The sequence below is a fragment of the Barbatula barbatula genome, assembly GCF_947034865.1.
Source record: "Barbatula barbatula genome assembly, chromosome: 5".
Classification (NCBI taxonomy): Eukaryota; Metazoa; Chordata; class Actinopteri; order Cypriniformes; family Nemacheilidae; genus Barbatula; species Barbatula barbatula.
In genome coordinates, this window is record NC_136769.1 from 10,175,950 (window position 1) to 10,203,014 (window position 27,065).

A 27,065-nucleotide genomic window follows, 5' to 3' on the forward strand; every position below is an offset into this window, starting at 1 on the left:
ACTAGAAAAGTATAAAAACACACTCGGAACACACCAAACAAATCTAAACTCTGTGGTGAAAATTCACAACATTAGACTAAAGAATCACAAATAGTTTAATAATTCTTCTGGGCTTTTTTCCCTTACTCAGGACATGTTGAGGCTACAAAATCAGTTGAGTTTGCTTCTGTTACAATTTGTTAAAGGTTGACGCTCATTTTGGCTTAAAATTACTGCGGCCTGTTAAGACAACTGCGAAGTATAACACACCACTGCCAGAAAAACAGAGCGTTGCTATGGACACAGTTCTGTTCACTCAGGCAATATAATCCTTTTTAAATCAACATTTTGTGTCAAATTATTGATTTATTTGGTAGGTAGTTGTCATGAAACTGCTCCGAGACAGGCAGGTCAGATCCAAATGCAGCTTTATTTCAAAGAATGGTCAAACAGGCAGTGATCAACAACAGCGTCAGGTATGTCAGGGTGTATCCAAAATCAGAAACGGTAACAGGCAGAGGTCGGGGCAGGCAGCAGAGAATCAGATAACAAACAGTCCAAGATCAAACACGGCAGGAACAAACACAGGGAAATCGCTCGGAAATGTCAGACAGGCTAAACAAGACTTCGCAGTGTGTGAATAAGTGCACATGGTATATATAGAGTGAGATTAACAGGGTGATGAGATACAGGTGAATGTAATCAGTGATGATGAGTCCGGGAAGTGTGTTATGGGAGATGTAGTTTGTGAGTGAATGATAAGTTTGATGTGGAGTGCCCTCTGGTGGTTTTCAAGGGCACTCCAGCTGGTGATTGTTACAGTAGTCATGTCATGTCGCGGGTATTTTGTTTGAACAGTTTAGCGCGATCTGTTTATCTTGTTACTATAGCGACGTAATACAGGTGCATCATTCAGGAAGTAGATCGCTGTGCGGTAGTCAGTTGCAGCAGTGTGCGAGCTCTACCAGTTGCCCGTTTCTCCGGCGATCGCTTTTCCTATCCTTTTTTGCTAAAGCAACATCTGTGAGTATTTCCTATCGTGGAATATTTAACAGTGCCTATTTTAATCTCTTGTAACTATCTTGAGACAGCTAAGTTAGCTTTATGTTTATTACCGCTGTGTAGATGATCCGCGTTGTTCTTTCTGTTACTTTGTATTTGTACTTAATATTAATATATATTTAATTTGTATTGTATTACAGTTTCACAATAGTCTCAGTAAACTTAATCCTCTGTGTCCTGGAGTTTCTTGGGAATGTTTAAGCTGAATGGAGCGCAGTCCATGAAAAGTCATGTAATAAACGTATAATGTATAGCGAGGCGTTTGTTATAGCAAATACAACCCCGACAGCCTGATTTGGCTTTCTCTGAGAACGGAAGAGTGAGTGACTGTAGTGCAAAACTGCGGAATAACTGCAGAAAAAGTGTGGGTGTTGAACACTCTCACCGGAAGGAGTGTGGGTGTTAAAAAACCCACATCCCCCACGGGGAGAGGGGTCTGTCTGTATGGGATGAATTTCGACTTAAAATGATTAACAAATGCACGCACAGTCATCCGTGAACGTGATACACGTTTCATTTGTATTTTACGATTCACAAACAAATGCCTTATGATTTGATTCTGTGAAATTTAGATTTGAATAAACACGAAGCGATTTGTACAAATAAAGGCAGATTTGTGATTGCAGTGTTTTATTTTGTGTTCATGTATACTGATTTTGCGCATACCAATGAGAAGTTGTGCATTTGTGGATCCTGTGACGCGCGTTCATACATCCTGTTCGGTTCATTTGGATTTTGAGACTTTCTTTACGCGGTTTTGCATTGGACAATCCACACACACGCAACTGCAGATCCATGCGCAACCGTGCAGAAAATAAGAACTACCACTAGATGGCAGGCTTACGGAAACCATAGGTGCTGGTCATATCATTAGAATATCATCAAAAAGTTGATGCATTTCACTATCTCCATTAAAAAAGTGAAACTTGTAAATTATATGAATTCATTACACGCAGACTGATATATTTCAAATGGTTATTTATTTTAACTGTGATGATTATAACTGATAAGTCGTGGCCTAATGGTTAGAGAGTCGGACTCGTGACCAGAAGGTTGCCAGTTCGATCCTCAGGGCCGGCAGGTAACGACTGAGGTGCCCTTGAGCAAGGCACCTTACCCCTACTTGCTCCCCGGGCGCTGCAGTGATAGCTGCCCACTGCTCCGGGTGTATGTGTGTTCACCACTTGCTGTGCGTGTGTTCACTACTCTCTGGATGGGTTAAATGCAGAGGGCAAATTTCAGGTATGGTTCTCCATAACTGACAAATAGGTCACTTTCACTTTCACTTTCACTTTCACTTTTTAACTAATTAAAATACCAAATTGATAAGGCGTTTTAATCTCAAAGACAAAGCATTTTCTCATAAAGTTAATAGATGCAGTTATTACAGTTACAGTGCAGTAGATGAGTTGGTTCAATTTATTCAATGCTTTGGAAAGTTTCGTTTTTTCCCATCACCACCTAGAAGTTTAGAAAAAGGGAAAACTAAGTTTTGTCCAAATACCCACACTTACTACTAGTCAAAGCACAGAAGCGTTGTCACGCACACGCAAACACTCACTCAGAGAGATAGAGATAGAGATAGAGATAGAGAGAGAGAGAGAGAGAGAGAGAGAGAGAGAGAGAGAGATCAGAAAATCTACACATTCAGAAATGCAGGAAGTATTACGTATAACTTTACATTGCTTTTAGAAAGTCATTTGAATTTTTCAGAGAATTATTTTACATGATTATTGTTTTAATTGCGTCCTATCTGCCTTTCCATTTAAAAGCAAGCCTTATGCTTTCCTCAACTATTTTTATCATGAGGACTCGTGAGTAGGCCTACTTGCTCTTCCTGAATATTGATGGGTTTTATATATATATATATATATATATATATACAACTTGTTTTTTAAACAATATTGTGTATATTCCTATCTTCTGGAGTAAGAAGTAGGCTACATATATAAATGTAAAGTATAAAAGAACATTGTTTGTTGTAAGCATGTTTTACAATCACTTAAATACAATAAATGAAAACGTTTTTGGTCATATCTAATCTAGATTACTAAATTACCCATTGAGACGCTTGTTATCAGATGCTGTGTGAATGAATACCCATCCACGTTTTTCTTTGAGGGCTGCATTTTAGAGGTATGACGGCATGGCAACCACTCGCGATGAACAGTCTGTGTCAACAATGTGTTCCAAACTGCGTAGTACTGAAATGTGCGCGTCTTTTAATATCTACTTCTGGTCGCCTGGTGAGAGTATGTTTTTCCTGAATACGATGGTAACTACATCGAGTGCAAACCCCTGCAGCGTTGGAAACTTCGGCATTTCATTTCTAAGGTGATTTCAGATCAACGCAATTTTTGGAAGATTTGCGTGGCTTTCACCGATCGGCGGGCTTCATCTAAGCTTTGGACACTGCTGAAAGATAGCCTATGTGGAAATAAATACAAAGCTTTTATCTTGGTACTGACGAAATTTAATCGAAATCCATAGAGGAGAAAGTATTTTACTAAAAATTGGGTAGTCACATCTGCGTTGATTAGCGATTGTAGGCCTACAGGCGTCGTTCTAAAAAAACATCCTCTGTATTTAATAATAAGCATTTTCGATCACATGACTTCTATTGTAGTTAATGTTTACTCTTTTTATATATTCCCCGTTATTATAAATATCATAACTTTCGCAATCCTCAACTGATTTTCACAAGTCAGGTGTCGTCGTAAAGGGAATTTTCAGCTCTGTCTAGAAATGTGATCCATTTGCCATTTCTTGAGTTTAGGGGTGTTTGGGAATTTTGTTATCATACCTACATTTTAAAACCGACGGTGTCACAGCAGCGCACCTGAAGGCTGGTGATCGGTCCCGATTCAGTTGCTTCAAATGCAGCCCCAAAATGCAACCTTATTTCCGCGGATATAACGAATTTATCATTCACAGCGGCGTTGAATCCCGGGATTCATTGCGCATTGTAATGGCTTAAAAAATTAAATAATGATTCAAATCTTTAGTTAAATAAAGTAAGCTATGTAGGGGAGAGTGGGGTGGTTTGTGCCAGGGGGGAAGTAGTTCCACCCCTTGTTTTTGGAAAACCATAGAAGAAATTGGTCATGTGACCACATAATTTTGAAAAGCCATCAATTTTACTCATCCTCCAAAGAAGAGAGACACATGGCATGAGAAGTAAGCACATTTTAGCTCAAAAATCTGTATTTTGTCTTTTAAAGTAAAATTTCTATGATCAAGGTTTTTTGATTGTAGTGTCTGAACAATTATAGACAAGTTGGAAAAACATTTCACACATGTTTAAGTGCTATAGCAGGCTACACAATGTTTATATACAGTAAGCATGATGTTAGCTTTTCAATGCTGGATCATGCTAGTTTTCAAACTTGTGGGTGTGGGGTGATTTGTGCCAAAGGGCCTGGGTTAAGTTGTGCCAGTGGTATAACTCACCCCCACTTATGATTATTTTCAACATATTATTAATTTGTAATTGTACATTGTACTCTTACATTTTAGCACTTCAACTATTTGACATACACACACAACAGCGAAAATAATAGGGCTGAAAAACCGAAAATGAATGAAAATTAGAAGAGAGGGGCTCTGAAAGTGTCCAAACCAACCAAACTCAAAAAGAAAGCGACTGTCTACAGTAGAGAGTGACATCTCCAGCATTGCAGGTAAACCAAATCCTATAACTACGTTGGATTGGTGGAGAAGGTTGAGGGTGGATACATGAGCAAAAAAAGGCAAAGTTGTAAGAAGTCTGTGGATGGAAACTCCATCTTTACATTTAAAAAGAATTATGAAGAAGTCATCCCTAGAGGTGATGTGCTCAAGGAACTACCCACACCCCATAAACAGGTACAGCCAGAAGGAAGCAGAAGTTTATATTCCCCTGCAGCATTGAGAAGTGGGATGTTAAGGAATAGACAAGATAGCTAGGCCTATTGTGTATTACATTTTTTGTGTTTTCCCAAAAACTACAAAATATGACTTATTCCAACAGTTTAATAAGGTGACAATATCTAAATAAACCTTAAATGATCAATTTTGTATTTCATTTGTCTTGCTTTCATATAGCACTACAGTTCACAACATTAGAATGTTCTGTTTTACTTCAGAAATCACTGGCACAATTTACCCCAGCGTATTCTCCCCAAAGGCACAACTCACCCCACTTTCCCCTAATTCACAAAAACGGTCAATTTCAGTGTTTCAATATTATATGTGATTGCTGAGCATCCGAGGGCGCAATTCACATTCACTGGCGGTAACGAAACGCTCAGTGCTGTTTATCCTTTCAGCTGCATTTTTATTTCGCAAGCTTCACTTGATCATAACATGAGTTCCCTATCAAAGGCTACCCTCGATACTGCGTTTCAAACGCTATGGGAGAACGTCTTTGTTCGACCGGTTGTGAAGCACGTGTGTCAAACACGCCAAAAAATTATTTTGGCTTTAAATAACCTCGGCAGGTAATTTGGTTAATTACACCAACACCTGCAGGTTATAAATACGCGTGGCGCGAACTCGTCTTCCGGTTCTTTTGTCTTCAAGGACCGCTTTGTGTGTTTTATATAGCGAAAGCGTTTAGACATATGGTACCGCAAAGTACGGCTCGTTGCATATAGGTTCTAAGCACTACATCTATTTAGCTCTATATAGCAAAAAGGAGTAGGCCTAATACAAATATATTATATATATATAAAGAGAGTAATGTCTAAGAGAGTAATGTCTAGTCCAGAGCGTAAATGCGTGCCTCCTTGTCAGAGGTTTCTTGATGAGCTGGACAGACATAAATTCAGTTTTGAGTGTTTGTGGGTTGATCATGCTATCTGGGGGCTAGAGGGAGAATGCGAACTCTGCGACAGTGGCGGCTGGTGAAAAATATTTTAGGTGGAGCTGTTTGTGTGTGTGTGGGCATCTGGGGGGATCCTCCCCCAGATTTTTTTTAATTTCATAGATGTGATTTCCTGCATTCTGGTGCATTTTAGTCCATGTCCCTTGTCTATACCAATAAAAGAACTCAAACCAGTCAATACCAATGGTCTAAAAAGACAATATTAATTGAACTGAGTGAAGTGCCTTTAAAAACAGTGGCGTTCTCCAGGTGCACCTCCAACTCATGGTCGATTGAGGCCATAAGATCAATTAGACCCAGGAAAATGCCAGGGGTTTCTGATGCGTCACTCTCATTGTGACCACGCAAAGCAAGTTCAAAGGCACCACAAAATTTCACGGCATCAATGATCTTTGACAAAATATGCCGATTCCTGTCCACCTCCTCGTTGTGCCTTCTTATGGCAATGCGGTGTCCCTTATCTAGCTGTGTGGCTATGCTAATTCAGCCTAGCATGGCTAGCTTCACAGAGTTGTCCATATGCACTCTTGCCCGTTCATGTTTCTTAATGCGTTCTGACATATGTTTCAGGTCTGTCACCCCTGTCTGTGTCCACGAGTTATCACAAGCACTTGTTTTAAACCATAAGCAAGGGAAGCAAAAGATTGCATTGGCGTAACCACAGCTAGTAAGCCAAACCTTTCGATCGAACCAACCTCGGGAAAAGGTTCTCTTTTAGGTTTTCTCCTTTTCTCGCACCTGTTGGGTTATATTCACTTCTGGCTTGTCTGGTCCGAGTTCTTTTACAATTAGTTTTTCCGCTAATGTTCTTCTTTCGAATGGATACAGGTGTAGAGATTTAACTGAATATGGGGCAAGATTAACTCCCACGACTGCATTAATGCTATTCAACGTCGCCGGCGCCGCCATACTGCACTCGCACTCCGCTCTGAGGTAAGTGTCCCGTCGTGCACTGCTCTAATCTTGGTACTACGGGCGCTGTTTTCAGAGCCCCTAAACCTTAAAATTAGACAACCATTGGCTTAAATTCCAGCACTGTAGGGCTGAGCGAACTGGAGCCCAGGGAAGACAGCCTATTGGCTACTACTACTACACCAACATGCAAATATCATTCTGGAGAGTTCTAAACACATTCTAAAGTAAAACCATTAATATCATGTAATTAACACAGATTATTTTTCAAAATGAGAGATTATAAAAAAAAACTATTTTTAAAAAATACAAATACAAATAAAAAACTGTCAGGGAGGTCGGCACCCCAGCGCCCTCTATGGGCGAGCCACTGCTGCTCTGCGATATGTTTGACATTCGAGTTCTCCTTGCTCGGCGTTCTCTCAAGAGCGGCCGAGCCACCTCTCTCCCGAGCTGGGGTTCGCGGTTTGGTTTAGCCGAGGCACGGGAGACGGAAGCCGTTTCTCCTGTGCACTCGCCGAGCCGCGACACCCTCTCGTCCGCTTCCGAAGCGTGCCCCGGCACTTCTTCGGATCGGGCAGAGGACGAGGCATCCCTTGTTTCTGCGTGCATAGAGAGCGCCGCCTCGGGGGGTTCCTCTCGCGATGCAAAGGCGTTAGATGAGCTTTTCGGGGCGGTGACGAATGCAGTCAACCGCCTCAAACTCGACTGGCCGCAGGAAAAAGAGACCCACAAGCACTCAAAACTAGATGACAGGTATCTGTCGGGTGGCCAAGTGGACGAGATTACATCTGCGCTGGTGGGGAAGGCTTTTCAGGCAGCCGGTCAGGCTGGTGCTGCACTGCACACCATGGCGGTTCTGCAGGCATACCAGGCTGATTTGCTGCACGACGTGAGCACTGATGCGGTGATTGACAAAACGCTGTTCACAGAATTAAGCCGGGCTACAGATTTGTCCCTCCGTGCAACCAAGCAGACGGCCCGTGCAATCGGCCGTTCTATGGCTGCTTTAGTGACCACGGAGAGAAACCTGTGGCTGAACCTCACGGGCATCAAGGACCGCGACCGTGCGTTACTCCTAGATGCCCCGATCTCGCCTTCGAACACCGTTGTCACCAGGTTACGGGAGGCGAAACGCCACAAGGAGGCTTTTGTGAGGTATCTCCCCCATCGTGCCCAAGCGTCTGGAGTGTCGGCCACCCACTCTAGACTAGTTCCCCAGTCCCGACCAGACACACAGTCTCGGGTGGATCCGGTCTACCGGAGGCGTGAAGTCATCAAACAGAGTGTGGCGTATCGCGCCTCCCCCTCTCAAAAGGGCAGGGGAGCGTCCCACCATGGCCCTCAGGCCACCTCAGGTGTCTCCCCCCAGGGAGGGGTGCTTAATATTCCAAGAGAAATTAGAGGCTCCTCTTTGGCACCCTCACAGGGCCGTTTCGAGATTAGCGGTCTCAAAAATGTTAAATGTTCGGTCATCTGCCACGATTCAGGATGCCAAATTTCTGGCATCCCCCTAACTAGACGAGGTGTCAACATTGATATCTCTAGAATTACAAGCTCTGCTGTACAAAGGGGCCATAAAACGTGTTCCCCTATCAGACAGAGTGTCAGGCTACTACAGCCGGTATTGTCTAGTTCCCAAGATGGATGGGGGGTTGCGTCCAATTCTAGATCTTTGCGGATTGAACCGCTACCTAAAGACACACAAGTTCAAAATGTTGACAATCAAGATGATTGTGTCTCAAATTCAGTGTCACGACTGGTTCGTGACGAAGGATCTCAAACACGCATACTCTCACATAGAGATCTTGCCACAACACAGGAAATTCCTGAGGTTCGCTTTCGGGGGAGAAGCTTACCAGTATCGGGTTCTTCCATTCGGCCTAGCCTTGTCACCCCGCACATACACAAAGTGCATGGATGTAGCTCTGGTTCCTCTGCGATTCCAGGGCATCCGCATTTTGAATTACATAGACAACTGGCTGAGTTTAGCTCAGTCTCTGGAGCTAGCGCTTCGACATCAGGATGTCTTCCTAGTTCATCTTGAGACTCTCTGGTTAAGACTCAATGTCAAAAAGATCGTTCTTTCCCCTACACAAAATACAACGGATTTGGGGATTATACAGGACTCGATCGCAATGCATGCACAACTGTCACCTGCACGTGTCGAATCCATACAGAGCACCATGAGGAGCGTCAGGCTAGGCCAGAAAGTGACAAATCATCACTTTCAAAGAGTTCTAGGTCTCATGGCAGTGGCTTCTACAGTAATAACTCTGGGCCTCCTGCCTATGAGACCATTTCAGTTGTGGCTCAAAGCCAGGGGGTTTCATCCGAGGGCCAACCCCCAGAGGCATACAAGGGTGACACGCCAGGGGCTTCGCACCCTTCCTATGTGGTTCAGACCTCGGTTTTTGACTTTAGGTCCCACTCTCATTAATTGCCTCAGAATGATGGCTGTATTTCTGGCCTTGAAATACTTTCTCCGGCAGTTACGAGGCTACCATGTCCTAGTGCGGGGGGACAAGACGTAAGTAGTCTCGTACATAAATCCCCAGGGTGGGCTGCGGTCGCGCCACCTCAACAAATTGGCCCAGCAGATCCTGCCCTGGGCAGAGGGCAGATTCCTGTACCTCAGAGCGATTCACATCCCGGGGCATATGAATTTGGGAGCAGACTTGCTGTCCAGACAAGCTGTGAAGAACGGGGAATGGAAACTCCACCCCGAGATAATCAGACAAATCTGGGAAAGATTTTACGAAGCAGAGGTGGACCTCTTTGCTACACAGGAGACAGCACAATGTCCCCCTTACTTCTCTCTGAGTCATCCAGCTCCCCTGGGTCTGGACGCGATTCCTCCGATAGCTCTGCTCCCGGGAGTCCTAGAGAAGGTCCGTCAACAGGGGTCTCGCCTCTTAATGATAGCTCCCCGTTGACCAACCAGAATCTGGGTTTCGGACCTGGTATCCCTCCTCGACAACACACCATGAGCGATCACAGTCAGGAGGGATCTCCTGTCTCAAGCACACGGGACGATACTTCACCCCCGTCAAAAGCGTTGGAATCTCCATGCCTGGCCCCTGAAGGGGACCAGCTGAGAGGTGCTGGGCTTCCGCCTGAAATAGTAGAGACTATTCTAAGTGCTAGATCTCCCTCCACTAGAAGGAGCTACGCTCTTAGATGGAGCGTATTTGACAGATGGTGCATAGTTCACCATGCAGACCCTATTCACTGCCAGATTGTTTCAGTGTTGGAGTTTCTGCAAGAGCAACTGTCCTCAGGAACAAGCCCCGGTACTCTCAGGGTTTATGTGGCTGCCATTTTGGCTTGCCACGCCCTGATTGATGGGGTTTCCGTGGGAAAACACCCTTCAGTCGCCCGCTTTATTCGTGGAGCGAGGCGGCTGATACCTCCTTCTAGACGGACTGTTCCACCATGGGACTTAGCAATAGTGCTCGAGGGTCTGATAAGCGCCCCTTTTGAACCTATGGAGTCAGCACATATCAAGCTTCTGACTGTTAAAATGTTTTTTCTAATGGCAATCACCTCTCTTAAGAGAATTGGAGATTTGCAGGCGCTCTCAACCTCGCCGTCCTGTTTAATTTTTGCCCCTGGGATGGTCAAAGCTATTCTGCATCCTCATCCGAGTTATCTGCCTAAAGTTCCGTTCTCCACCGTGCATCCGGTTGTTCTTGAGGCCTTCTGTCCTCCGCAGTTCATGATGTTGGAGCAGGAACGATTACACCTACTGTGTCCAGTACGTGCTCTTCGGAATTACATCCACCGCCCTAGCCAGTGGCGTAAATCCGAGCAGCTTTTCATATGTTATGGGAGCCGCAACAAAGGGGCGGCTGCCACCAGGCAAACAATGTCACATTGGGTAAGGGATGCTATTGCTCTGGCCTATGAGGCGCCCGGTCAAGCTTCACCTCTAGGTGTCAGAGCTCATTCAACAAGGGGGGTTTCATCTTCAATGGCCTTAGCAAGAGGTGTCCCCTTGCAGCAAGTGTGTGATGCGGCGGGCTGGTCCTCTCCGCACACATTTGTCAGATTTTATAGTCTGGATGTCCACGCTACTCCAGGCTCACATGTCCTGGAGTCTACATCCCAGAGTCACGTCTGATGCCTCTTGGCTTGTGCACACATACCACACAACCTTGGGTGGTCCAGACACCTCCAGTGCGGCGGCGTTGGTATTCTCGTTCCCATAGCATTTGAAACGCAGCATCGAGAGTAGCTTTTGATAGGGAACGTCTCGGGTTACTTGGCTGTAACCCTGTTCCCTGAAAAAGCGGGAACGAGATGCTGCGCCTCAATGCCGCACTGTAGGCATGCCGGACGTCCTTTCAGACAAAATTGGAACCTGAAGACGCGTTCGCGCCACGCGTATTTATAACCTGCAGGTGTTGGTGTAATTAACCAAATTACCTGCCGAGGTTATTTAAAGCCAAAATAATTTTTGGCGTGTTTGACACACGTGCTTCACAACCGGTCGAACAAAGACGTTCTCCCATAGCGTTTGAAACGCAGCATCTCGTTCCCGCTTTTTCAGGGAACAGGGTTACAGCCAAGTAACCCGGGACGTTCACTGCTCTCTCAATTTAGTAGCATAAAAACGTAACGTCATCACGTACAAAACCGTATACCTCCAAATAAAACAATTCAGGTAGTCAATACCGTGATAAAATGTATAAGATTGCAATACGTTTAACAGCGATGTTGTTAATTAACATTATGGATGCATTATTGTGTTTCACATTTCTAAGGTTGGTTAATGTAATATACTGTTGGGCTGTTTAAATCTACATAAACGTGCCATATTCTCTAAAATAAAATATCATATTTCTGGCTATGCATTTGTTTAAAAAGTCAGAAACTTCTCTGCTTGACGCAATTAGGAAATCCTCTGAGAGGCAAGAACGTCTTATTTCAGTACAGTTCTTGGACTTTTGAGGCTGCGTGCTTTGAAGAAAAAGTTCTTGTTTTTAAGTCCGCGACATTAGAAGGTTGCAGCCCCCGAATTGGGACACAGCTGTACGGTACACAACGAACCGTTCTTCCTCAGCTCTTGCCTTGGTTGCACAAGAAATATGCCTGTGGACACTTACACCTAGTGGCCATTGCGTGTCCATGCGGAAACCAAGCACAGTATAAACGAAAACCGGCGCGTTGCCTACGGCGTAGGTTCTACACAGAAGTAAAAAAAACTTTATGCTGCCTGCTCTCAGAAATTTGATAATTCCATGATTATCATGATTCCGAGCTGGCTGTGTTCAGTTGCTGTTTTGTCAGAAGGAATGGAGCACGCCAGATTCTTGCTTCAACATCCTACTGTATAGTTTTACTATAGTCAGCTTGAAGAGTGATCCAAGTGCAGAAAGAAACGTAGAGTTCAACAAGAACCAGTAAATGTTTGCTTTTCTTTTTCAGGTTGATAAGACAATTTTGAAAGAAAGAATATAGCCTAAGCCTACAGTTCACAACAAGCTTATAGCAAGGTAGTCATTGCATTTAATTGAATGGTGACACAGTACTTGTGTTTAGTAGTATGTAAACACAGAAAAAGACAAAAATACTTTGTTTTGTATACTTTGTTTCAGGGGTAATGGCACACAACTTTCATAAAAGATTCATTGCATGACCTCTTCAGAATGGGTGAGTAAAATAGTTCACAAAGAAAAACATGTCACAATCCTTTTACCCACAATTTTTAAATAAATCAATTGGTTTTAATTACATAATTTTAATTACAAATGTAAATGTAATTACATTGTCTTGTGTTGTTTCAAAGCTAATATATTGCTCATGTTCCTCCTAGAATACCAATCCATACCATGTCTAAACTGGAATGAAACCCATGTTAGCTCATGGCTACAGACAATTGGACTAAAACTAGAGTACATAGAGAAACTTGAGAAAGAAGAAGTAACAGGACCTGTTCTTCTAACAATTGAAAAATCGTATTTGCATGAAATTGGTTTGCAAGGTGGCCAAATACATCTGTTGCTACGGAAAAGAGATGAGCTTTTACAGCAGGACAAGTCAAAAATACAACAAAATACTTCCTATCTTGCTGAAGGCAGAGAGCATGCAGAACCTAAAGCTGATCCTTGCAATGGTGTAACTAAACTGGAAGAAACATTGTCAGTTAGTGATGACTCTGCAACACCTGTGTTTTTGACACCAAGTGGGTATCGAAAATTTGATGACAACGATGCATACTTCTGCTACAAAAAGAATGCCATACTTCCACCGGAGACAGGGATAAACAAATTGATCACTCCATGTCATGAGTATAAATCTCTGGAAAATGCGAGTAAATTGGAATCAAGAAAACTGAAGGTCAAATTTGCCAGTGAAGTTATTCGATTTGCATGTGCATGCATGAATATGCGTGCAAATGGCACAATCCACTTTGGGGTCATGGACAAGACAAAAACATCTCACAAACACGGAGAGATTATTGGAATTCCCATTAAAGACAGAGAGGACTTTGAAGATGCATTAGACTATATTGAACATTGTTTTCCAACAAAGAACTCTGATGCCAGAAAGTGTATCAAGCCTCCAAAATTCGTTCCAGTAATTGATAAAGATGATCAGACCCAAAATTGGATCGTGGAAGTTGATGTAGTTCCTATGGTGAATATTGTGAGGGGAAATTTATATAGTGCACGTATTCCAAAGTTCAATGAGAAAACCAAAAAAGTTGAATATGAGCAAAAAGCTTTTTATCATAGAGTAGGACCTAACACGCCACGTATAACTGAAGATGAACTTGTCAGTTTTGTTCAAGCACTCATAGACCTTGACCAAAAAAGAGAATGGGAAGAAAATGACCAGAACCAGGCACAGGTACATGTTAAAGAAGACTTGGGAAGAAAACTCTGTGTGCTTCTAACACGTGGAAAGAAATGCATGGACAACACATTGCGTTACATTATTGTGTCAAACAGATTTGATCAAGAACACCTCCAAAACATAAAATTCCTTGCCCACATGAATATCTTTTCTGTCTTTGACTTCGATCCTGACTCCAAATTATCTGGATTTTGTCATAATTTCCAAGAGCACCAGGCAGTTAACCTTCACTTCCTCCATGATTATGATCATAGGGAGAGCATAACTGACTTTATTAAGAAGTTACAGCTCTATGAAAGAACAAGCTGGATTTTCTGCAATGGCCGAAGTGATTACAATGGAGATGAGAGTCCATGTGATGAAAGGACGTGGATCAAAAACAAGAAGAAACTACTGAAAAGAGCAGTATCTGTTATCTGCAATGAAATTCTCCCTAAAGGATCATTTGTGGTGCTGTTCATTCTCACTTCTGAAGTTGAACAACCCCTTGTTGACACATTTCATGAATTCTATGCAGAAATGAGTGGACAGGAAGACATAGTCATCATCTCAGAGTCAATGGAGAATTATAAGAAATGGGCAAGTCTTGCCCAAGTGTCTTGTTCGCTGGATGCACTTGAACAAAACAGTGTAGTTGGAATGCCAATAAGTCATGTAGATGCCACAATTCAAAGCATTCAGCTCACATGTAGTCAACATAAAAGAAGTATACCTGTGTCAAATAAAGGAGTATGCTTTTTAAAACATGTTGATGAGGATAACATGTTCTCCTTAGAAGTAGTCAGTGTGGACCAGTGTGATGAAACAAATGAAGATATAATGGAGCAAGAACAAATAAACAAAATTGAACAATACTTCTACCAGGGAGGAAAACTTGATTGGATGAATTTGTGGCTGGCTGACAAAAATCAGTGTGGGGAGGTTATCAAGCGTGATGCATATGAGGACATTAACAAAATGTTAGAAGATCTTGTTTTAAGTAGCACATCGAAAAGGTCAATTGAAAACATCAACATATATCATCATCCTGGCAGTGGTGGAAGCACAGTTGCTCGACAGATTCTCTGGAATTGGAGGAAGAAGATACGATGTGCTATGGTTAAGCAATCATATCAGCCAACAACTGTGTGTGAACATGCTGTACTGCTTCAGAATTATAAGGAAGTTGACAAGAATTCCTGTTTACCTGTCCTCTTGTTGCTGGAGGATTGCAATACAGAGTATCAGGATGACCTCAGACGAGAATTAAGCAATGCAGTAACAACACTGAAGATAAGTTCCTCAACACTGCGTTTCATTATTCTGTGCTGTAAAAGGTCTCTTGATCCAGAAAATATGTGTAAAGCGTTACCTTTACGCACCGTTGCAGTTACACACAAGCTGTCATCTGAAGAAAAGAAACTTTTCTCAAAGAAATCCGAAAATCTCAAGCCAAAGTTTGAACCAGAGTTTATACTCACATTTGTACTCATGAGCAAAGAGTTTCAGCCCTCTTATATCACAGGCTGTGTTGGGAACCTGTTGAAGGGAATTGACCATTCATGTTCTCAGACACAGCTGATCAAATTTGTGGCACTACTAAACAGCCATATTCAGAACTCTTATCTTTCTTTATCCCACTGTGAGGCATTCTTACGTTTAGGGATTCAAATGGAAGAAGTTCGACACCATGCATTTGAAAATTATTTAAGTGAACAAGCTAGGTTTTTTTTCATACAGCTCAAATCTAGTGAAACACACATTGACTCATTTAGGATCATTCATAATTTGGTGGCTAAGGAGATTTTGAAGCAGCTATCAATCCAACAGCCCCAGAGTGCCATAGCTATGGATCTGCTTCAGAACAAAGTGCTGTTTGACCACAGATTTGATCAGGAGGAATTTAAAAAGTTTGTCAGAGATCTGTTTATCAAGCGAACTAAGAAAAGTAAAGGGGATCCGAATGACAGTTGGTTTTCTCCCTTAATAGAGCATGTGTGGAAGACAGAGTCACTAGAGAAAGCTATAGGCCTTTTAGAGGTAGCTTACGAGCGTTTTAAAGAGGATGCTTTTGTTGCACAACAACTTGCACGACTTCTTAATGAAAATAAAAGGTTTGAGGAAGCTCATACTTGGGCTGAATGTGCAAAGTATCGTCTACCGCGACACACATACATCCTTGACACAGTGGGACAAGTGTACAAAAAGTGGTTCTATCACAAACATGATGCTATTCTTGAAAAAGATCCCATTGAACCAGAGGATATCACTGATATAATTGATACGGCTCTTAAGGGAATGGATGCTTTCAGAGCCTCAGAAAACTGTCCACAGTCACAGAAAGTCTGCTTAAATAATTCTTACTTTGGAGAAGTTGATATTGGATGTCGATTGCTTGAGCTGCTGTCATATGTTGACATTTTTGCTACCAAAATGGGAAAGTTACAACTGGTGGATTACCTACTTACTGACTATACACCAGAGGAAGTACAGAAGCCTTGGCAGAAGTTTCATGGCCTTTTGAAAGGAATCAACAACAGCATCAGAATTGCCCTCGAATGCATTTGTGAGGATCTCGCTCGCTTTCAGAATCACAGTTCGGAGGAAGAGGAAGAGTTGGACGAAGGAGAGCCTGAGAAAATAAATAATCCGAGAAAATGGCTTCTAAGGAAAAGTGCTGTGTATGCCAAGTTTTTCAGTGTTGACATTCAAAAGGAGGAGGCTGTTGGTAATGACACAGTCTCTCCGTTAATGAGACAAATGAAAATTTTTCAACTTGGAGGTGGTAACGTTACAACAATTCTTTACCTGCTTTCTGATAGCAAGAGACAAAGAGCTGGAGAAAGACTTGAGAACATAATAAGTCTCTTTCCAGCTGACCTTAAAGGTCTTGACAAGACAGAGCTCATAAACGTCATGTTTTGCCAAATCGCTCTTTGCTGTGCCTCACCTAGCTCTGAGAAACTTCTTTCCATTGAAAAACTTCAAGAGCTCACCAGGCATTTTGGCAGAGAAAGAAGAATACCATTACCAGCGACTGCAAACTTTCTACTCTCACTTTTGTTCTGGCCAGAGGATTTAACAAGCGGAGAGCATTCTACTACAAAAAGTGACATTGTCACAAATGCAATAGGCAGACTCCACAGGTACTATGAAATTAATCCCACTGCCCAGAGGAAAGGTAGAATTTTAACTCACTTCTTTCTCGGAAAAGCAAGAGGTCTCAATAAAATTGTCCATAAGACCACAATTGAGAAATTCATCAAGGGTACCTTCAATGAGAGACGTCTCAAGTGGCAGGGCGGTGAGGCGTGGACAAACCCAGAAGTTGTGAGACTGCTAAAGAGAGTTGATGGATACACTGAAAATGGAAATCTGTTCATTAGGGTATCTAAGACCAATATCAGAGTCATTCCACTTTTTTCGGCATCTTTGCCAAGTTCAAATGAAAACATGACTTTCTACCTGGGGTTTTCTTTTCATGGAGTGGTAGCTTTTGACATCAAGGTTTCACAGTAAAATTGTTATTTAAAGGGAGAAATTAGTTTAGAGAGATTTTTGGTTCCAAATATGCCAATTTGTGGGATTAAAATGTATAACAATGTGTATTTTTTATTTATTAACAATGTGTACGTTTTTTATATATCTGCCTCTGTTTTGGAACAGAACATTGTGACATTGTAATTATCTACATAATCCTTGTGAGATATGTAGATAAGTGAACTTCGTAAGGATAGTTTTAGAAAGCCTTACCTGTTGGAAGGCACTTGTTGTATTCTATGGTTGCGGAAAATTACAGAAGATACATCGCTTCACATTATTCCAGTTGTTTATCTTTATTACAATGTTTATATGGAATTTGAAGTGGAGCTTTATGTTTTATGTGTATGGGATTTAAATTATTATTGACATTGCATTATCGTTTATTTTTGATTCCATGATTTTCTGACTTCAATAATTAGCTTTAAAATATGTGATCTTACTGTAGATTAGTATGAAAAAAAATGTTTGTCCTTTATTTGAATGGTGACTTTCAGTTGGAATAATACATTTAAAGTTGAAAATTAATAAAAAATACTTTTCTAAAAAAGACTTTATTTCTAAAGTCTTGATATTCTATTATATTATAAAGCAGTCTGTGTAGTTTAATTCTTGAATGCCCGTCATAAATCAAGGTTAACTGTATAAACATGGACTTAATGCATTAAACAAGTTTTTAATCAACAAGTGCAGACAGAATGAAATGTTGCTGAAACAAATTATCCAGAGTTAAGCAAAATCAGAAATAGATTTTCAGGAATTGAACACATGAGACACTGATGTGATGTGTGTAATTTCCATTGTGATTTGTCGTTTTCTTCATTGAATGTTACATGTAGATATTGGCTCATGCAGAGTTTCAGGATTATGTGATCTTTGCTAGCAATTCACATACAGGACTGTTGAAAGCATTTTAGAAAATTTGAATTTCTAAGCTTTCTCAAAAATCCACTATGCAATGACTGATACACATAGATAAAATAATCACACGTTATCACATTTAAACAGTAGTACTATATTAACACATTGATAAAGAAAAAATGAACTCCAAATTAACTTTAAATAAAGTTTGATCACATAGTATTTTGACTTTGTCCATTTTACAAGATCAATTTCAAATTATTCACAACACAGTGAAACTAAAGCATCCAAAGCAACATACAGCAGCATGTCACAGCAAAATCCTTTGCTTGTGAATGTCTAAAGAAGGACTATATTTAGTGTTTTCAATTTGAAATTGCACATCTATGACCACACAGGTGAAATAATGGGGCTGAATTAGGAAATTCAGAGGGTGACTGATTACAAAATTCTCTCAGGCAGATGAGGCAGAGGCCTAGAGTTGTCAGTGCAGTGTGCCCTGTGCCTGCTCCCCGAGGAACTCCTCTAGGACGTTAATGATTCCACAGGCTTCAGGAAAGTTGCTGTGCTCGGCACGTGCGTTCTGAAGCAGCACATCCCCATTTCCACAGTTTTGAAGGAAGAGACAGCAGCGAAACAGCGCGTAGTGACTCATTTCAGCCTGGCGAATAAAACGCTTCAGGTTGTTCATGTCCTGAATGGCCTGCATAAATACACATGGTGGGTGCAGAAAATACCAATTTTAATATTACCTACAATTTAAGATTTCCCACGACCATGAAAGCCTGTTTTAAAACAGTAAGTAACTGTAATACACAAGCAAAACAAAAACCTTCAGTTTGAAGTTCTCCAGGATCTGGCGAAGGAGGAAAGGGTTAAAGCGTTCCGCAGCATTGAGGAAAGCCTGGATCCAGTCATCACAGAACCGGTTACTGACTGTAGAAGTCACAATACAACAGTATCACATTAACATACACATAAATGAAGAAAGACTGTGGAATGACGGGGAAGTGGATGATGCTGACCTGCATTGGTAAGTGCAGGTGGGGTGGTGGAGAAGTCGATGATCAGATTGGTGTGGGATTCCTCTGACATGACATTACACATAGAAGCAGTGCTGGTGTCCTCCTGGACTAGACCCTGCAGACTTGCTGCTTTAATAAATCTAACATACAACAATGACAATTCACAATTACAAACTACGTAAGTGTTTAAACACTGAAAATATAAAGCTTTCACTTACCTTGCTACATCTGCTTTTGTCCTTTCATCGGCCCCTGTGACTTCAACAAGCTTGTGACTCAAAGCCTGTAGACAAAAACTCCTTATCAGTAATCGACTAGTATGGTACACTCATTCGTCATGCTGACCAAAACCCAAGCCAGCCATGCAAACCCAGGTAAAATAACATTATCCTCCAAGGGCCTGGCCACACTGTTTATTTTGTTTTCAAATCTGTCTTTTCATCATTCATTTGGTGTAGACGTGACTTACAGCATGCAGAAGGTAGCCGACATTTGGTTGCAACAGTTGAACCACTCTGTGAATATGCATCACCGCCTCTTCATACCAGCAGCTCAGGTAAGGTCTCACATCTGTCTCCAAATTCTCCATCTGTTACCAGGAGTTACCCACAGTGTCATATCACCTACTCAACATGCTGTATATGACCAACTATGTACTGGACTCAGGTCACAATGTATGTTGTTTTAAAAAATTTCTCACCTCTGGAGTCAAACTGTCCTGCAGACCCTGCACATACTTGTCCAGCTCAATTCTAAATGTTTGTAGGGTTAAGGAAGAAAAGTATGGGGAGAATTGCAAAGGTAATCTATATATTACGTCATTGTTTCAACTTTTAGATTTAGCTCAGATCTAAAACTTACATCACCAAACAGTTTAGGCAATTTCTGCATTTGACGATCAGTCATTTAAAATTTAAGGATATGCATTCAGGCCCTTCTCGGATCCTCCAAGAAGACACACCACACAGCCATTGCCATCCACCTCAGGCTGTTGAGGAGATTTCTCTTGTTCCAACAGACAGCAGTAGCAGCCCACTGCTTGCTCAGGGATGCTTTAAAATACAAAAACAACACGTATGCAAAAATTACAAATATTTGAATCCTTCAAAATTGAGCAATAATACTTTGATATAAAGTGTGCAAGCTAGATATGCGGTACCTTAGTTCCACAGTGGCAATGTTGCCCATACCCCCCAGCAGAGCACCCTTGCTCAACCTGCGAGAGATATAGCTCCGCAGTTCTGGCTCCGCCTCCGGTGCCAAACTGGTGTCCAATAGGGTAAGACTGTAAAAGTGAAAAATATGTTACAAAGCATACCAGCCACAATATCAACAAGGAAGGACAAAAGTGAGCAAGCAGACAGATAAGCAGTTAATGAAGCAATGATGTTCACATAACCAGCAGCAGAGATTCACTCTAGCGGAAAAACAGAGTTCAGGGAATTGAGATTATAGACACATCAGCTAAATCATAATGGAACAAGCCAACAGGATGAAAAGACAGACACGGTATCCCGAGTGACCAAAGCCAAGACTGAAGTCAGCAAATGACTGACAGATGAAGGACCCTCTTTACCTAAAGTCATCCTGACTTGTAGTTGAGTCTGATCTCCTCTGGTTCCACGCCACACTTTCTCCAGAAGCATCAGATCTGGGTAGTTCAATAATGCGCTCAATGCTTTAATACGTTGATGTATCAAAATAAATAATCTCCCGGGATTCTCACAAGGGTGGATGTATAAACATTATAAAAACGATGTTCATAGTATTCATAAACCAAGTACATAGATTCATCAAAAAGAGAAGAATATATTACATCACTAAAAAGACGTATTAATAACATCACCATGAAGACAATAATAAAATACAACCGAAAGATATTTATTGTTTGACCTTTGTTCACGGTGGAAGACGAAAAACGACTTAAGAAATAAATAACTAAAAATGCATAAATAAACAAATGAATAAAAGTTTAAATATAGAAACAAATGTATAAACAGATGCATTTTGTATATACATTTAGAAGAATTAAATTATTGATTTAAATGTATTCCTACATGCCCATAAATGATCTTTTGTTTGTACTATTTCTGTATTTCTACATTTATAGCCTACTGAGTTACATACCGAAGTCATGTTCGTCCTCCATAATGCAAAATACTGCACCTAGAAAGCTTGCTTAGCAAAACGTTATCTTACATTATCTCCAGCAAGGAAACTACATATAAGTGAAAGCCACTTTACCTTGTGCTCTGGTAGTAATATATAGCATAGTAACTGTTAATATGTTGTATTTTCTGGCTGTATCCGGCGATCTCTTCGTTGTCGAAGTCTCCATCTCTTTCATCCACGTCTATGGACTCTTGAAACGAGGATGTTTGTGATGTAAACATCTCTCTGTGAAGCCGAAAGCAGAGTGTCGACGCTTATATCTGGGACGGATTATATGCTACGATGACTATATGCTATATGTCAGTTAACTGAAATATGTTAACCCACTGCATCTGTGTGATTATTTAGTTACAGATACAGAATCCATCGAAATGCTAGTAGGTGTCTGTTGATATGCGTCATGCAGTGGTCAAATGACACTGCGCATGCGCTCTCGAGTCTTTTACGCAAGCGCGCCAAACTCCCGCGTGCCATTCGCACCTGATACACACTGTAGTCTACTGTACGTGTATTTTTGTTAGACATGCCGTCAAACGTGGAAATTAAAGCAGTCGTGCGTGATCTATGTCACCTCACGGAGCGTGCAAAGGAGCTGAGCGGATCCGATGGGACTTTGATTGGCCAGCAGGACACGTTTTTCAGAATCCCAGCAGGACGACTGAAACTCAGAGACTTTCAGGATGGAAGTGGACAGCTCATATTCTATGAGAGGCCCGACAGAGAGGGACCAAAGCTGTCAAACTACTCTATAAGCCCTACCAACGATCCACAAGGACTTGTCAAAGTTTTGACGGATGCTTTGGGACAAGTGGGGCAAGTGAAGAAGGAGAGGAGGCTGTATATGGTGGGGCAGACCAGGGTGCATGTTGATTCTGTGGAAGGCTTGGGAGATTTCATGGAGCTTGAGGTGGTGATGAAAGAACATCAAAGCACAGAGGAAGGAGTGGCCATTGCAAATCAGCTGATGCTTGACCTGGGTGTAAAGGAAGAAGATCTGATTGAGGGCGCCTACATGGATCTCTTGCTTAAGAACCAGCAAAACGGACAAGCTTCATAGACTAGATCCGTTAGCTCCGCTTGTAGCCCCATCTCTGTGTTAAGACTGTTTTCAGACATCAAAGCATTAAATGCCTTTGTCAACCTTTACCCCTAACATTAGTAGTCTTTTACTCCCTCTTTTACTCCCATGATCTGAAATGACGGACAGAATGAATAACAGGAAGAAGATCTGATTGAGGGTACCTACGTGGATATCTTGCTTAAGAACCAGCAAAATGGACATTCTTCATAGACTAGATCTGTTAGCTCCCCTTATGGCTCCATCTGTGTTAAAACTGTTTTCTGACATCAAAGCATTATATGCTTTTTGTCAACCTTTACTCCTAGTAGTGTTTTGAAATGATCTCCCATGATCTGAAATGATGGACAGAATAAACAACTCTGAACGTTCTGAACTTCTGTGTCTGGTTTGCTGTTTAAATACGCACATATATTATAAATAATATATTTATCACACATTAACGTTAATTAAAGGGGCACCCTAACCTCTCATTAATAAAAAAAATTGCATATAGGTTTTGTTTGTTTTAATTTTATATTTATTTGTTGATTGTTTGTGTGTGTAGAGATAGAGAGAGAGAGAGATTGTATAAACAATCCAGTCAATCAGCTGAAATAGTAATGCAACTAATGAACAATTAAGAGAGCTAAAGCCAACAAAAAAATGAATCAAAAGAATGAATCATGAAGTCTCAATGCGGTTTACGTGAATCGCCAGGCCGCTAGTGGGCAGTCGCGCTGATACAACGCACAGCGCTCGTCGGAAATATCGCGAGAATACATTTTCTCCTAATCGCACCGCGCGTCTCTCTTCCTTCCTCTTTCCGCCATATTGCAGAACTGGTGAGTCTCAGGATTCCTCCAATGCCCGAATAATCTGTTTAAAATCTTGGACATCGTTGTATATCATCTACACTTAGACCGAAATTTGTGTGTATGAACGACCAAATCGTCAATCTTTTCTATCATTTGGTTAAACTTCACCGTGTGAGTGTTATATATCCCTAAGATTCGCGGCTGCCCAAGCTCTCCATTCAGTAGACCTTGCCCATGTTACTTACGAACAGCGACAAATAACTCGAGGCAAACCAATGTGCTCAAGCAGTCCGCTGCTTAATTTTTAAATTCCCATTTAAATAAGTAGAATGTTGAAGAAATGCACAGTTAGCTGAATTAGTTAGCTGAATTAGCTAGCATGTCCATTGAATACAAACGCATTACCATTTCATACTGGCTGCCGGAGGCTATATATTAAATGTAATATTAACTGCGTTCCAGGGGAAACGTGGTTTAAAAATCAGATATATTTGGCGCATTGGTTCAGACACTTTACCAATGACTCGACCAAACTGACTTTTGAAGTAACTTAGCATTTTGGTTTGGCGGGGCAGTTAATAAGGCTGCCTCACGTATATATTTGCGATATGAAGGTTAATTATAAATGTTTTTGTCCACAGGCATCATGGTGCGCATGAACGTTCTCGCGGATGCGCTAAAAAGCATCAACAATGCTGAGAAACGTGGAAAACGCCAGGTTCTCATCAGGCCCTGCTCCAAAGTCATAGTGCGCTTTCTTACTGTGATGATGAAGCATGGTGAGTTTTCAGTACATGTTTATGAGTTTGTCTTTCTGCCCATTACGTTCTGCCGTTGTCTCTTACGATATTTACAAATTATCTGGTCTTGAGGCACGCATGAGATGGGAAGCTATTATCTCTGAAGACAAATTCCTCATGCCCCTCATGATCTTTGCAGGTTACATTGGAGAATTTGAGATCATTGATGATCATAGAGCCGGCAAAATTGTAGTCAATCTTAATGGGAGAATTAACAAGGTAAGTGTTGTGTGTGACACTTTCACTACCATGTGCAGGAGACTGTTCAACATTTTTTAAATGTATAATAAAATCGTGCTTGACAGTGTAGTGCTTTGCAAGACATCAGGATTTAAAAACGGCAAACATTTGTACAAAAACTATTAAAACAGCTTTCAGGACTAGAGCATAATTTTATAAAGAAACTTGCATTACATTATATCTAGTGATCTAGAATTATTATGTTCGGGTGTAGTTTTAAATGCTGTTTACTCTGCGATCATGTTTAAAGTGACGTTAAAAGATTAGAGAATGTTAATAAAGCCCGAGTGAAACGCTCACTTTCTGAATCTGTTCTGTAGTGTGGTGTCATCAGCCCACGCTTTGATGTGCAGTTGAAGGATCTGGAGAAGTGGCAGAACAACCTTCTCCCATCCAGACAGTTCGGGTAAGTGTCGACCATATTTTGGACTCCTGAACTTTTTTCAGTTGCATTGCTTGCTTAACATTAACATTGTTTCCTAACCGTGAAATAAAACTTGTGCAGTTTTCCATGACAGGACTCAGATTAAGCTAGGACAAGATCTTAAATTGACTTGGTATTTTTTACAAACCTGCCTTACAAATGAAGGGTTCTGGGAAACCTTCTGAGATATTTTAAGATGTCAATGCAAGCTGTTTCTTACTCAAAATGGCTCAAACATGCATTGTAATCTTGGCATTTAGGGATAAATCCACCCTGTTGTCTACTAGATGAATTCTCATGATGATCCAAATGTCAGTTATGGCTGTTTATTAGTAAATCACTTAATACCAATATCATCAACACTAATTGTAATAGGTGAATTAATCCAAATTGCAAAGGAAAAGGAAAAGCGCTTTAATGTTCAACCGTTAAGCTGAGTGCAGGCTGTATAATTTTACCCACGTCTCTGCTGTCTAAGACACATTTTGAGAATCCATAAATATTCCTACAATCCTATAGGCCGAAATCTGTGGTGTTTGAATGCATCTTGACTTTGACATGTTTGCCAGCAGCCGATTATCAACCATTGTATCACAAATTTTCCTCTGCTTAAGTTCTGCAAGTTTTAAGACATAGTTCTGCCTAGTGGCTTCTATGACACAACTCTGGATGAGTCTTTTTACATGTCCATTTTTAAATGACAGTTGGGATCATGTTGGTACAGTCTGACATGCAAAAATTGTAAAGGACTATTTGCTAGGGGTGTGACGAGAAACATATCAGACGAGGTGAGATTTTTAGATCATTTAAGAAATCCTCAATTGTGAAATGTATAGGGAAAATCTCTTATTCACCTTAAAAAACACAAAATGCAAAAAATGTAGGCATTACAAAATCAACCTTAAAATTAAACTTCTGTTTGAATGAATTTTATTATGCGAATATAATAGGCTATGTAAACACTGTAAAATGTTTTGTCACAAACTCAACTGACAGGCAGTAATTGCACAGAAATGATGCTTTGTTTTCTTAACAGGTGCAACTTTTAGTAAAGAGCTGTGCTTGTTTTCTCTATATGCTTTTGCATAGTGCTCGTGTTAGCTGAGGTGGGGATCATATCACACTGTCAATCCTCCGCTGACTGAACCCATTAGCCTTCAGAGAATCACAAACACATGATGTTTATACTAACTTTGCACATGTGTAACAGACAGATGATCAGTTTTTGAAGATGTTTGCCCGTGAATGTATTTAAAATAACAATGTGAACTCACATTTGCTACACTGTTGAGCAGTGCACTACGCACTCTCAAAGTGCTGCTGGCTGCATGAACCGACGTAAACACTATTGCGTGAGGCGCTGCGCAAATGTTGAAAACTTCCGTCCATATTGTGTTCACTTAGAGGAACAGAGGGAAAGTAGCACTTCGGGATGGAAAATCAGATTGTCTTTATGAATGACCGGGCTGGTCACTGTAGCTCACAGCAGGCACATACTTAATGCAGTTATTAAAGTACTGCGAGAGGTATTAAAAAAAATCATAAGTTTGCTTTCGAATTGCTCTCGCTGATTTTTGATGTCATACACCTGTCTGATCTTGCGGCGCCGCATCAAGTTGACCAAGCCTATCTTGTTCTTGGGAGACCAATTAGATCTCGTGAGATCCTGTGCCACGAAATCTCGTATATTTCAGAAATGAGAAATGTAATACGTTGCATATAAACTTTGTTCTCAGATGTGGATCATATATTACCAGAAGCATAATTCCTTAACCATAGTGTTGTCTTGAAAGGCTAACATCTTGTTGCCAGTGCAGAAGTATTGTTTTGTCATTGAAATTTCAGCTTTTCACTACTTTGTGTTGAAATTTTGCTTTAAAGGAATATGTGTTATGAGAACCCTAGCTGAAAAATAATGGTTTCTTTGTCTGCTATGTAGCCCAGAGAGTCTTTAAAAACAACTGCCTAGTGTAAAATGCATTGAGAGCAGCAGCTTCTTGGGCAGTTTGGTCATGTTTTCTGTTTTTTTTTGTTCTCTACAGATACATTGTTTTGACAACCTCAGCTGGAATCATGGACCACGAGGAGGCTAGGCGAAAACACACAGGAGGAAAAATCCTTGGGTTCTTTTTCTAAACATTTAAAGCTGCCGACAAATAAAGACAGTGGAAGACATGTTTGTGTTTGTCTGCTTTGTTTTTGAAGGTGACGCTTGCGTAATACACAACCCTGTCCATATTTAGGTACAAACTATCTTCAGGTAACAAGTAGGAAACCTGATATTAAGTAACTTTACTTATTTAGCTGTTTCAATTTGTTCATCAGTGTCATCAGCACAATCATAGTAATACAAATTAACCAGCGTAAAATGAATGTAGATACCCAAGGACAACAATCATCCCTCTTTGTCATTCTGGAGCTTTAGTTTATCTGAAGCTCTTGTTGGTTGGAGATGCTCTGTTTTAGTTTGA

At 41.1% G+C, this 27,065-nt stretch overlaps 3 protein-coding genes across 4 annotated transcripts; 2 read left to right on the forward strand and 1 right to left on the reverse strand.

The window, feature by feature from the left end:
• Nucleotides 1-12,197: 12,197 nt before the first annotated feature.
• LOC306894258 (sterile alpha motif domain-containing protein 9-like) lies at nucleotides 12,198-17,778 on the forward strand. Its single transcript, XM_079456649.1, has 3 exons — nucleotides 12,198-12,315; nucleotides 12,418-12,472; nucleotides 12,636-17,778. Exons 2-3 carry the CDS (start codon nucleotides 12,469-12,471, stop codon nucleotides 17,174-17,176), a joined length of 4,545 nt encoding a protein of 1,514 aa, XP_079312775.1. The 5' UTR covers nucleotides 12,198-12,315; nucleotides 12,418-12,468; the 3' UTR covers nucleotides 17,177-17,778.
• Nucleotides 17,649-21,682, reverse strand: cUnh17orf75 (chromosome Un C17orf75 homolog). 2 transcript variants are annotated; one of them, XM_079456650.1, is made up of 10 exons: nucleotides 21,328-21,663; nucleotides 20,660-20,734; nucleotides 20,243-20,368; nucleotides 20,005-20,135; nucleotides 19,784-19,839; nucleotides 19,553-19,672; nucleotides 19,302-19,366; nucleotides 19,084-19,223; nucleotides 18,891-18,994; nucleotides 17,649-18,761 (listed from the first exon to the last, which is right to left on the reverse strand). In XM_079456650.1, the coding sequence occupies exons 1-10, from the start codon at nucleotides 21,474-21,476 to the stop codon at nucleotides 18,543-18,545; spliced, it is 1,185 nt and encodes a 394-aa protein (XP_079312776.1). In that variant the 5' UTR covers nucleotides 21,477-21,663; the 3' UTR covers nucleotides 17,649-18,542. The 2 variants fall into 2 exon arrangements, with proteins under 2 accessions (XP_079312776.1, XP_079312777.1); XM_079456651.1 differs by lacking the exon at nucleotides 20,660-20,734 and having other exon boundaries at nucleotides 19,784-19,841; nucleotides 20,007-20,135; nucleotides 21,328-21,682.
• A 1,316-nt stretch (nucleotides 21,683-22,998) lies between these two features.
• Nucleotides 22,999-26,769, forward strand: rps15a (ribosomal protein S15a). The gene is made up of 5 exons (XM_079455564.1): nucleotides 22,999-23,157; nucleotides 23,772-23,909; nucleotides 24,070-24,149; nucleotides 24,491-24,576; nucleotides 26,637-26,769. Exons 2-5 carry the CDS (start codon nucleotides 23,777-23,779, stop codon nucleotides 26,728-26,730), a joined length of 393 nt encoding a protein of 130 aa, XP_079311690.1. The 5' UTR covers nucleotides 22,999-23,157; nucleotides 23,772-23,776; the 3' UTR covers nucleotides 26,731-26,769.
• The last annotated feature ends 296 nt before the right edge of the window (nucleotides 26,770-27,065 follow it).